General features: G+C 42.0%; 3 protein-coding genes across 3 annotated transcripts in view; 2 read left to right on the plus strand and 1 right to left on the minus strand.

Annotated features, from left to right (window-relative positions):
* The window catches only part of LOC107605910 (5'-methylthioadenosine/S-adenosylhomocysteine nucleosidase 1), a 6,048-nt gene extending 4,802 nt beyond the window's left edge, over positions 1–1,246 (minus strand). The window contains exon 1 of the mRNA XM_016307858.2: positions 808–1,246. The gene's annotated coding sequence lies outside the window, so the exon portion shown is untranslated. The remainder of the gene's footprint in view (positions 1–807) is intronic.
* LOC107607693 (protein FAR1-RELATED SEQUENCE 5-like) lies at positions 4,050–5,533 on the plus strand. The gene is made up of 2 exons (XM_016309615.1): positions 4,050–4,247; positions 5,138–5,533. The coding sequence occupies exons 1-2, from the start codon at positions 4,050–4,052 to the stop codon at positions 5,531–5,533; spliced, it is 594 nt and encodes a 197-aa protein (XP_016165101.1).
* On the plus strand, positions 5,564–6,160 carry LOC107607694 (protein FAR1-RELATED SEQUENCE 9-like). Its single transcript, XM_016309616.1, has one exon. It carries the CDS (start codon positions 5,564–5,566, stop codon positions 6,158–6,160), a length of 597 nt encoding a protein of 198 aa, XP_016165102.1.

Below are 12,180 nucleotides of genomic sequence, written 5' to 3' on the forward strand. Positions count from 1 at the left end.
GTCGAACTGTAGTTGAACCGATTTAACTAAATATACAATAAAATTATTAAAAATTTAATACGTAATTTCAAATATTCAAATTTAATATTTTCTACACTAATAAAGTTTAAAAATTTACCATTTCACATACTAATTTGTTCATATTTTATCGTTAAGAATTTATAATAAAAAAATAATTAACTTCTAAACTCTAATAAAGCTCAATTACTTGACAATCAAGATAAACACTCCAAGAGAAGAATTCTTGTGATATAAGAAACAAAAAAATGAATTCAAAGACTTAAAATTGAGAACATACTTATTGAGAATCAATACTCTGATCATATTATTTTGAACTAAAAGCTGAATCACACCTCCAAATACAAGGTCTGCGCTATATATATATGAAAGCTATTGACATGAAACAGAATAACTAACTAATCAAGATTCTACCTGCTCTTCTTTCACTCTTTCTTAAACCAAATCTTGTTCTATTACATTTGTATTCTCAATACTAATCAAGTACTCAACAAACTCAGAATCTAAAAGCTTCTCAGCATCCAAAGCCAGAGATTTCAAAAATAGAAAATTAAACAAAAAATACAAACTAAATTCAGAATCACATCAGCAACAATCCCAACTTAAAACACAAAATTATTTCAGAAAATCAGTCACTCAGAATAAGAATCATCAACTCAGAATTTTAACAAATTAAGCAAAAATGAACAAAAACAGAAAAATCAGCAACTCAATCAGATTTCAGCAACTCAAATCAGAATCAGTAAAATAACAAAATAAGAAAACGTAAATTGAAGTAGCTTTACTTACGGTGGCGAGGGAGGAAGAAAAGTGACGGCCAGGGAGGAAGGAAAGTGAGCTCGGACAGACAGGGGATCGAAGACAGAGGCTTGACACGCGCGCGAGAGAGAGAGAGAGAGGGGGGGCTCGACGACGATGAGGACAGGGCGGCGACGCCAATAGCAGCTCCGAGCAGACCTAGCGACGCGAGGAGAAGAGGATCGGCGATAGCGAGGCTGGAAGCTGGCTGAGGAGCAGAGTTCGTCGGCGACGGCGGCGCTGGCTGCTGCTGCTGCTGTTGGCTGGGAGAGAGAAAGGCTGCTAGGGTTCCGTGGAGTTGATAGAGAGAGAGGGGCTGGGGGTTCCGTGGTTCTAGTGTGGAGAGAGAGAGAGAGAGAGAGAGAGAAAGAAAAGGGGGAGGGTTTATATGTTTTTTTATTTTTTTTCAGAACTGGTTTATAGTGTGGTGTACCGGCGTTTGTTGACTCCAAGTCTCCAACTCCATATTATTCTACTTTGACATGTCCAACTCCAACCTGATATTTAATTGGTATAAGATTCTATTGGGACATTAAATCCTTCAATAACAAAATATATTTTTTTAATTTCTTTTGATTAAAAAACCCTTAATGATATTTGTCCCATTCGAGATGAACTAGCTGATCTATGGGCGGTCTGAGCTTTAACGACGCGGAATGTTGTTGTACAACTGCTCCCAAGTTGAGTTATAGGTCGGCCAAGCTTCGAGCACCACGGGTGGAACACCTGCAAAAAAATCTCCGACGCTCAAGTCAGGAAATGATTCAATAATAACTATAAAATAGAAGGAGTTCACTCTTTAGTCTGTTTGTTCTCTTTCTTGTTGGATCTGCCTTTTTGGTATTGTTTGTCTTGTTTAAATAAAAGGAGAGGATGTTGTGCCGAGCTCCTGTTATCTCGGCCTCTTTCATTATTTTAGCTATGTTGTTTTCGGAGTATTTTCTCAGTGGTAAAGTGATTTGTTACCTGACTTATAGCTCATGTGGTTGACTATATTTTCCTTCTAAGAACTCTGAAATTGAGGACAATAGGAGTGAACAATAAAAATTGAAAAAAGAGGTGAGTGACTTAAAAACGCAAAATGGTCCGCTGGAGGCGCGAATAGGGGAATTGGAGACTGGGGTATATGAGTCATTTACACAAGGATTTGAACGATTCGTGACACAAGTCAGGGCTTTATTTCCTGATGTTGATGTAGAGAGTTTGGATGCGACCAAGATTGTTATTAATGGGAAGTTGGTTAATGACGAAATGTTGGATGAAAAGAAAGTAGAAGACTCCAGCATTGGAGAAAAAGATGATTGAATTGTAATGGTTTAATATTTCGAATATTTGAAGTATTCACTTTTTGTTCCGATTTGACATTATTAGTTTGTGTATTTTGACGACTGTGTTACCGAGTATGAAGCTCGGTTTAATTTGACTGATTGCGTAGATTTGTAGTTTTGGACTATAAAAGTAGGGTCGCACTAGTGTACAAATATTATTTTGTATAGATATACAGATGCCCAATTTTATTAGTTCAGGACTTGACACGTGTTGCTCCCATGATGCACGATGCAGCTTGCTGTGAGGAAGTTGAGGACGCTAATGGGATGGGCGACTTATCCCTTTATAGGGTGAGATCGAATGGGGTTTTGAATATCCCGCATTCTGTTGGTTGGAGGCTCACAACGTGGGCCATGTTGGGGTGCCCTAAAAAAAATGCACGAAAGCTAGCACTTGGGTCTTCACTTGACTAGTCTGATAACATTGAAGGAAACCCTAGGTCCTGGCTGGACCACCGGCGTCACGGGCCTTGCAGGTGCCGCTGGGGTTGCACACGGGATCCATCTAGTGCGGTGGTAGTCTGACGTGGTGAAGCTGCTGGCCGACTGCCTCGATCCTCCATTTGTCGTGGCTGGGTTGGAGTGGGGGTGCCTTTCTTCCTCATCCTGGTAAGCACCGATCTGCCCAGCCCCTCTTGTCATTGATGTCCCATATGTGTCCTTTAATGATAGGTTCACGCTGTTGCATTAATTCCAAAAGAAATATAGTTCGTTCTCTCCTTCATAACATGTATAGGGTTATGTAGTACTTGATTTGTTTGTTGTTCTTTGTTCTGGCATGGTATACGTGTTGGAGAATAGTGGATATAAGAGCAGGTAAGGGGAGTAATGCTTTGATGTTACTGTAATTAAAATTGGAATGCGATTGTGAGAGTTAATTTTTTTTTTTTAGCAAAATACTATGATCCAGCAGGTAAACAAATGAAGGAATAAGTAGTGTAATTAGGACATGAACAACTAAGACACGGCTGAATTAAATTAAGCCGGTTAAGCAAGAGACCTGATGGTGGAATTTTTCTTCATGTTAAGTTTATGTCCGTAATTTGTTTTCCGTATTGAATGAATGCATCGATGAGTTTATCCGTAGTTAGAGGTATATTTAATTACAATGGTTTTGTGTTTATCTCTTTGAAATAATCGTTGCTCACATGTATGTCAAAATAGTTTGAATGCAGTGGTTATATGCCTTATTTGTGGACTAGAATGTTCCCTCATTTTGTGATATTTGCTGTAGGTTATTTGAGTGTATAGCTGACCCGATCAAAGGTTGCAATCCCTTGTTTGTATGTAAACAGGACAGAATAGTTGCACGACATTGTCCAATGGATTTCAGCCGTATGGTGAACAGCGAGGGTGAAGACTCGGACGGGGGTAGTTTGGATGATTGGTGCAGCCAATATCGTAGGAGTGACGACGAATACAATGATGAGGACGGTTGTGAGACCGGAGTGGTTCGGAAGCAGGGGACGAAGGTTCAGGGGATGATGTCAACGGTAGGGCGTCTGGTGGTGCAGATGATATGGCACGCGGCTGCCCAAGCCAGCCAGTCGTGGCGGATGAATTCTTGGGTAGAAAATTTGCAATGGAAGAGGCTGCTTACAATGCCTGTAGTTTGCCAGTTTGAGGGGTTTCAGAGTTCGGAAGGGAGATGTAGCTCGTGTTGATGGGGTTTTGGTCAGGAGAGACTTTTTCTGCCATTAACAAGGCACGAGACATCCCAAGCACTATGACCGTCCTGAGCAAGTTAGGGAGGAGAAGCTTGAGAGCTGAACGGATTGTAAGGCAAAGTTAAAGATTTACTATGATATGCAACGCAGCGTGTGGAAGGTAAGGACCATCATGGACGATCACAACCATGAGCTAGCCTCAGTGAGGTTTACACATCTCCTTCCTAGTCACCGAAAGATGAGTGACAGCGACAAGGCACAGGTGGATAGTTTCAAGCAGTTTGGGATTGCAACTTTGAAAATAATGGCTTACATGGCTGGCCAATCTGGGAGGTATGGGATGCTGCGTTTTACGAAGCGGGATTTGTATAATTATGTGCATGGGCAAAGGGTTGCACAAATATGTGATGGTGATGTAGGGGTGCACATGGGCCGGGTGAAGCCGGGTTTGATGTGACCCAGACCCGACCCGAAATATACACCGGGTCTATTTATTAGACCCGAACCCGGCCCTAGACCCGATGAAACCAATACACTTTCGGGCCACAATTATATCGGGTGAAAACCGGGTGAAAACCGGGCCGTTAACATTACATTACATTGATACCTTCTTGTAAGCTAGCATGTAAAAATATCCAAAGTTCCAAGACTCCAACCATTATTTAACTTGATAAAATTCACTTAGAAAAATATAACAAGAACCAACCCTTCTTCAAAATTAAAGCATAACCACAATCAATACTAAAGTATAACCACAATCAATACTAATATTGTCTAATAATCTAATAAATTTAAATACATACAAATAACACAATATTATGCATTCTAAACATAAAACATTAACTTATAGTCTTATAATGACTAATAACACAAAATATTAAGATTTACAATACTTAAATTCCACATAAGAATAGTCATGATCCATCACTAATAACACAAAATATTAATTGTGTATGATGACCGAGCCACCGGGCCGACTTCGGGTGACCCGAGCTATGGCCCGGACCCGACCCGAAATAATGACCGGGTCTATTTTTGAGACCCTTACCCGGCCCTAAACCCGATGAAATCACACCAAATTAGCCCCAAAAGTGTTCGGGACCGGGCCGGGCCTTCGGGCCGGGCCGGGTCTGTGCACCCCTATGGTGATGCAGCAGCAACCATCAGTTACTTGGAGGGCAAGGTTAATGCCGACATGAGGACAGTGGCACGCTACACAAGGACCCCGGATAATCGGTTGGGTAGCTTATTTTGGGCAGATGGTGAGATAATGTCAAACTACCAGGTGTTTGGTGATGTCTTGACATTCGATTCCACGTACCGGAGCAACAAGTACAAGAAGCCGCTCGTGGTTTTTTTGGGTCAAATCACCACAAGCAGACATCGATCTTTGGCTTCGCGCTGTTGGAGGATGAAGAGGTTCGAACATACCGGTGGGTTATGTTGAACTTGTTGGATGTTATGGGACAAAAGAAGCCGTGTGTAGTTGTGACGGATGGGGACAAGGCGATGCGCGCCGCAATTGCGGAGGTTATGCCGACCGCGAGACATAGACTGTGCGGTTGGCACTTGGAGAAGAATTGCATCCAAAGGGTTAAGAATACTGAATTTTGCAAGGTTTTTAAGAAAGCTCTGTATGCCAATTTTGAAATCAACGACTTCGAGGAGTTTTGGAAGTTGTCGGTAGAGTCGCTTGGGCTACGAGATAACAACTGGGTTTAGAGCACATATGAAAGCAGAGAAAGTTGGGCAATGGCCTACCTGAGGGGCACATTCTGTGCGGGATACAGGACAACTTCAAGGTGTGAAGGGATCAATGCTTTTATTAAGGGTTTTCTTAAATCAACGGATAGCGTCCTGGAACTCGTACACAGTTTAGACCAGGTTGTTAAAGACTATAGGAACAACGAAGTAACAGCCCAATTCTATTCCGCATATTATACTCCGGTTCTAACGACTAGCCTTGATTTGATTGAGCTTTTCGCAACAAAGGTGAATACTCGAGCGGTTTTTAGAGAAGTGAAAAAACAAATTAAGGGTGTGGCAACGTTACTAATTCGGGGCAAGGAGAGCATTAGCATGACCAGTGTTTACCAGTTTTCGAAAATGGGAAAACCCAACAAAACACATAGGGTCTTGTATGATCCGAATGAGGAGAAGATTGAATGTGAGTGTTCAATGTGGAATAGCGAGGGTATTCCTTGCAGTCATATCTTCTGTGTGATGAAGTTCGAGGGACTGGAAGAAATACCGGCTAGGCTTATTCTAAGTAGATGGTACAAGGATGCAAAGGATCGCAGGTCGAAGCCCCCGCAGGTTACAGATGGCCATCGAGGACGCTTACTTTGATATGGTGCCCTTTGTTGGGTGATGAGTATAGTTGCCAAACTTGGCTCCAAAGACGCTGCAGATTTTGTTGTGGCTAGGGATGGCATTGCAAACCTGGTTGAGGCGCTTCAACGAAGAGCGTATGACAGGGGAGGATGCCAAGTTGGTTTGTCGTTGCATTCTGGGTTGAAGGACCCAGCGGTTTCAAGACAAAGGGGGCGCCGAGAAAGGGCAAGGAACCTTTAACGGGCAGCCAATGCGAGGTTCCAACGGAGCGGCGATGGTGTGCAGGCTGTGGGGTTCCTGGTCATACGAAGAGTACATGCACGTGGCAACGAGACCATGGTGGTCCTGGCACCGAAGGCGGAACGGTCCCGTGCTTTGTGGATAGCTCGTCAGGCCTCAGGAGTGGACCGTCCACAACGCCGAAGACTAAACCTGCTGCAAAAGGCGAGGTTAGTGTCAAAAGTTGATCCATGTCTTAAACAAGTGTGGTGAGAGTATCTTGATATTGACAACCTACGAATGAGTACAACAAAAGTGGTTAGTCTGCATGTTAAATGTAGCTGTTAATTTGGTTGAACATTATGGCAGGTTTATGCATTTAGGAAATACTGCTGGTATTACAAGGAAAGACTGGATACTTGGTAGATAGCTTCAACAATTTTGTTCAAATTCGTTTAGGGTCTACTGTTTACATGTTGTTGTCTTCTACCCCATGTGTCGTTCGCGGTGAAACATGTCCATTAGTCATGCATTTTTTCAATGTCTTAGGTTTTCAATGTAAGTTCTATCGAATTGCATTTCATACCCAACATAGGGCTGAAGGAGACGTGACCATATGTGAAAAATGCAGTGCATGAATAAGAAATGAGGGTGGGTCGAAATCTGATTATTTGTGTTATAATTATATGCAACCGTCGGTGGGCATCAAGTCAGATAACGACGACAATGAGCAGACCATTTCACCTCATGTTGAGGTGTCAAGTCCTGCGTCCTTTCTAGGAACAAGCCATGCAATTTGCACCCTCCGAATGGTTGCCGGCGGCTGCGGGGCCAACTTCTTTCACGGAGGGCAACACATAGGATAGTTTTTTGCATCACAAGGTTGCTCGGGGCACATAAGGGAGTCTCAAGGAGGGGCTGCCAACCTACCAATTTGTAATCCGACAAGGCGCACAAATAAAGAACTATTTGAGAAGTGGCTTACGCAGGTTCAGTTTCTATGGTCTGCATGCTCTTCATAATGGTTTTCCTAAGTTTTTCTTGTGTCGCTTTGCAATATTTTTTGATGTACCGTGTCGTTCATGTCGCCGTATACAGAATGTCGTTGGAAGGCTATCGTCCACTGGCCGAAACGGAGGCACCTTGAGGCGGTGAGGAAAGTGTTGTCACGGTTCCGGCATTCCCATTTGTTCTGAGATGTATAGATGCCGTCATATTATGGTGGGTAATTTTATAGGGTTGGGTTTTCTTATTAGATTCAGTGGTAGTTGAGGGGTTTAGTTCTTCATGACATGGGATTGTAATGTTTGGGTTCATGTAGTTGCACATGTACAGAGGTTAGTCCTAAGATCGTTAGCATCGGGCTGTGAACCGCTAATGGCAGCCGCAACTATAAAACTTATCGGTCTAGTATGGTTGTACTTGAAGTTGTTGTGATTAATAAGTTGTGACCTATGCATGCGTGATTTCCCATTATGGCATGAACCCGTTTGATGTGAGGAGTGATGTGATTAACCGGTTTTATTGTTTATTCTTCGGCATGTCATCTGATGCATATGTTCAGTTTAGATTGCCAGTTAAAATTGAGGTATATCTAAACTCAGAATTGAGATATTTGATGACTGTTGCTGGCCTTTTTCTTTTTAAATGTTAATGGGAATCTCTTTTTCTTCATGTCTTCCCCTCTTTTTTTCCTTTGTTGGTGTTTTACTTCAGTTGTACATAGCATATAGAATAATATGGTTCAAGACTGCTGGCATCAAATAAGTTTGTATCTAAACTGATGCCAAGGAAGTTAGGAGGATCTCACATGAAAGTTGAAGTAAAACTAATAAATTGACAACTTGTAGGAAAATTCAGAGCAGAATTGGTTTTTTATGTTAATGTATTGTTGAGCCATATGTCAGCACTTTTTAAGGTCTGTGATTCGATAAATCGTTTTCAAAAAGTGGATGTGAGGGTGGGGACTTGAAGTAGATTATGTTAAGTTTCATAGACGGCCTTAAAGGATTATGCATTGAAAAATAGAGCTGTGTCTCAACGTATTTTAAGCTAATGCCATGGAAAATTAGTTTTTGTAAGTCTATAATTGATGAGAAAGCCTAATACACAACCATCATATGATACTATGATCTCATTTTTCAAACGCTTCCAGTCATAATTTGGTATGTGGTTTCTGACATAGTATTGTGGTTGACATGCACTGCTCCAACTTCATGACGCTGAAAACGGGTGGTGAGTAAACATGCCAAACAATTTGTAAGTCTAAATTGTATATAGAAAGGGTCAAGCTACGGATTCATGTAAATTTTTAATTGCAAACAATAAATCACCTTAAAGTTTGATGAAACCTGTTTATGTGCATTGTGAAGAGTGGTTGTGTACTGTGTGGAACACTATATACATGATAATCTGGACCATATAAATGTTTTTACTAAGGTGATATCCTGGAGCCTCCAGGTTTGACAAAATTATGCATGATTTAATCGAAAACACTCACACCAGACTAAGTTCATCATTTAAGAGCCTTCCAAGAGTAGAATTACATAATTTATATCCTCATACATGAGCAGGATTGGAGACTTTCACATTTAGTAACTCCTGTGATTTCCTTGTACATTCAAAATGGTACAAGACCCAACAGTGAGGGACATTAAACTTTACAAAAATTACATTATCAAAATAGGCAGGAAGCTAAATTTCACACTTGTTGGATTCTGCAGCCCTGGCGTGGTGTGCATGACGTGCATGTTCCGAGTCAGTCCCTCGGCGCACCAAAAAAGTAACATGCTGGAGGGAACCTACACAAAATATTTACTAGTCCAAATACCCTGCCCATTAACACCCAAAATCTAAGCAAGTTTCCTTTCCCAGTGCCCGATCGCTTTGGATATAACAGCCTGCGCTAGATCGTTGTGAGACTTCATAACCAAATCCACTGCTAAGCGCATCCGAGTAGCGGCATTGACATGCTGAAACAAAATCCAAGTTAAAAATCACGGTTAACAACGTCCCGGTTCCTAATTACTAGAATGTCATTCGTATAGTACACCGGTGGAATAGAGTCATATGACGGACTATACCTGAACCCCGTAATGTCGCCACAGGTGATCTCGAATCATCCACTGGGTGACCCAAATGCCACAATCCATGCTGTTTAGGCAAACATAAGTCAGCTGCTTAGGATTTGGTGGACATATACAAGTTCAGAAGAGTTCACAAGTGAAGTTATACAACTAAGGAATGTATGCAAGATAATGGAAACTAGGATATTACGAGTCGCCTTGTTGTTGCGGCAGTTCTGGCTCCTCAAGCTCGAACGTTGAGAACCTTGGGTGCAGCGCCCCCTGCCCCAATAGCCATGACTTCCTGAGCGTGAGACCCTCCAGGTAAAGTGCTTACAAAACTAAAGCATGTTTCACAGTTCACAGGTACTAAGTCTTTCCCGTATTAGTAACGGTATGGAGTAGTGGATAGCAAGTGATGGCGTACCACCCGCAACATCGCCGTTTTCCTTGCATCCGCCTCACGTGGATCTCAAAGTGAGTCTAGGTAGATCAACTTCTTCCGCGGAACGTCGATTATTATCAGGTATCAGTGTTGGTCACACCACATGGGCTGATAAACCTGCTAACACAACGAACCCAACATAAGTATAGAGACCAGTAACATAGGTATATAGTATATAAGTTAAAAAAGAAAAAGCAGGTTGGGGAGAATATACCCGGGTGGCCAGGTCCACCTTGCTACGCATGTAGGTGTTGCGTATCGATGTCATATTTGCCAAGGTAAGGTACCGACCACCGAATGCGGCTTGTTGCAAGTTGGAAACAAGAATCCGGTGAAAGTATTTTCAAAGTGGGATAACAGAATTATCTTTGAATAAATTCCGGGCTCCGACAGACAGATAGACAGCAAACTAAAGGAAAGTAAAGCCTACATTCGGTTTATGTTAAGATATGGAGGTTCATTCGCCTATTCAACCTGATTTGACGAATTAATCTAAAATTGCCCACAAAATTGGGATTTACAGTGTAACTGAATGTGTTTCGTTGTTGTTATAATTACCATGACAATTGTCGGCAGGAACCAACAGTTGCGGTCTGAGGTAGCTGTCAGCATGCGCACCACAGCATTCAGCATCTGCAGGCAATTAGGGACATAGAAACCATGTTAAAAACACATTGCATATGGGTTGAATTACGAAAGAAGTTAGATGAGTTAAAATGGCAGAATTTTGCGCGGACTCACGTCATCCACAACCTCACATTTTGGGGCAAGCGTCAAGAGGGCTCATCTGCTTGCCAAACAATCCCCTACGTCGATTAAGATCTCACTGCATGTACCATAGTCAGTAATAATGACCACCAAGTAGTGTTGCGATTAGGGATGGACCCAGGTGCATGCGACGAGGGCTTCTTGCCCCCGCTAAAATTAAGTAAATAATAATATGTCTATATAAATATATATACTTTCTCCATGTAGGTGTTCGCTTTGCCTCCCAAAACATTTACAGAATTTTGATCCGGGATTTATGTTTAAAAAAATTTGTTCCTGAATATAAATTGCGACTATATTTATTCAATCAAGGCTCACTTAATGTAAAACTTAAAAACGAGTAAATAAATTAACTCAAAACAAAATTTATGATTAGTGATAACATAAGTATTTAAGTGAAGTTATTTAGGTTCCAATTTTAAGCATGTCAAAAATTTTAGAAATGCTAATGTTCGCTAAATCTTTATTATCTTAATATCCGCATGATATTTTTAGCATAATTAACACCACGTAAGACCATTTATTTTAGCACAGATATTTTTTCAGCAGCTCCTATTATTTTTTGGGCCCATCATCAGCTGCGTCGCGTTAAGCTCAGCGTCGGCATGTTAGAGGTAAATCATAGGGGATGGAAAGAAAATCCATAGTTTCAGCGGAATGGTTACCTCTCTGGAAGATCCTGGTTGAAAATGTAAGCTGCGACCGTTGACTCCACTACAGACAAGTTCATCTTGTCGGTCAGACGGAAGACCAGGTTCATGGACTACGAGGGACAAAATGTATTATATAGTGAAACGTGGGACAAAAAAATATATTCGACAAACCATATCACAAATCTGATTCAACCATATGTATTTAGTCACCTTGGGAACCCCGTCGACTTTCCTAGTAGGTAGTCTGCCTAACTGGACGACTCCACCACACTCAGACTGGAGCACGTCAAACATTTGCCTGGCTGAGCGGCCCTTTGCCTCCATCCCGGCGTTGACGATTTCTGGCATTCGTGTTTTGGCCGTGCCGTTGTTCGAGCTAAAATCGACCTGCAACATGTATCCAGTTAAACGAACATATTGGAGGAAGATGATAAAAACCTGGGTGAATATATACCACTTCTGGGATATACTTTGCCGAGGGCACCTTCCCGCTTGTGAAAGTTTTTCTCATAAATTTTTTTTCCGTCAATTGGTGCTAAAGGGGATGTGGTCAACTGTGAAGGCAGTGTCGACCGCGGGAACTGTTGCTGGCTCGGGTGCCATCACAGGTTTCCCATGCCGGCCCGTGTGGATGGTCTTCTTGGCTTGGCTACTACCTCTCGGTCGCTTGATCAATGTGTTAGTTCGGTAGCATTTGCATGTCCCACATCGCCTGGAGGAAGGCGAAGCAAAGGAAAGATGCGTCGTATACCCAGTGAGCAGGTTAATTGCGTCCCTGATCTCCGTAACAACCGCTTCGTGTCGCACAATTACATCGGACAACCTCTTATGTCGTATTTAATGCCCGAGACACTGCTAACCACGCTCATAGCTATGGGTGTGCAT

This window comes from Arachis ipaensis, chromosome B07, assembly GCF_000816755.2.
Source record: "Arachis ipaensis cultivar K30076 chromosome B07, Araip1.1, whole genome shotgun sequence".
In the NCBI taxonomy this organism is placed as follows: Eukaryota; Viridiplantae; Streptophyta; class Magnoliopsida; order Fabales; family Fabaceae; genus Arachis; species Arachis ipaensis.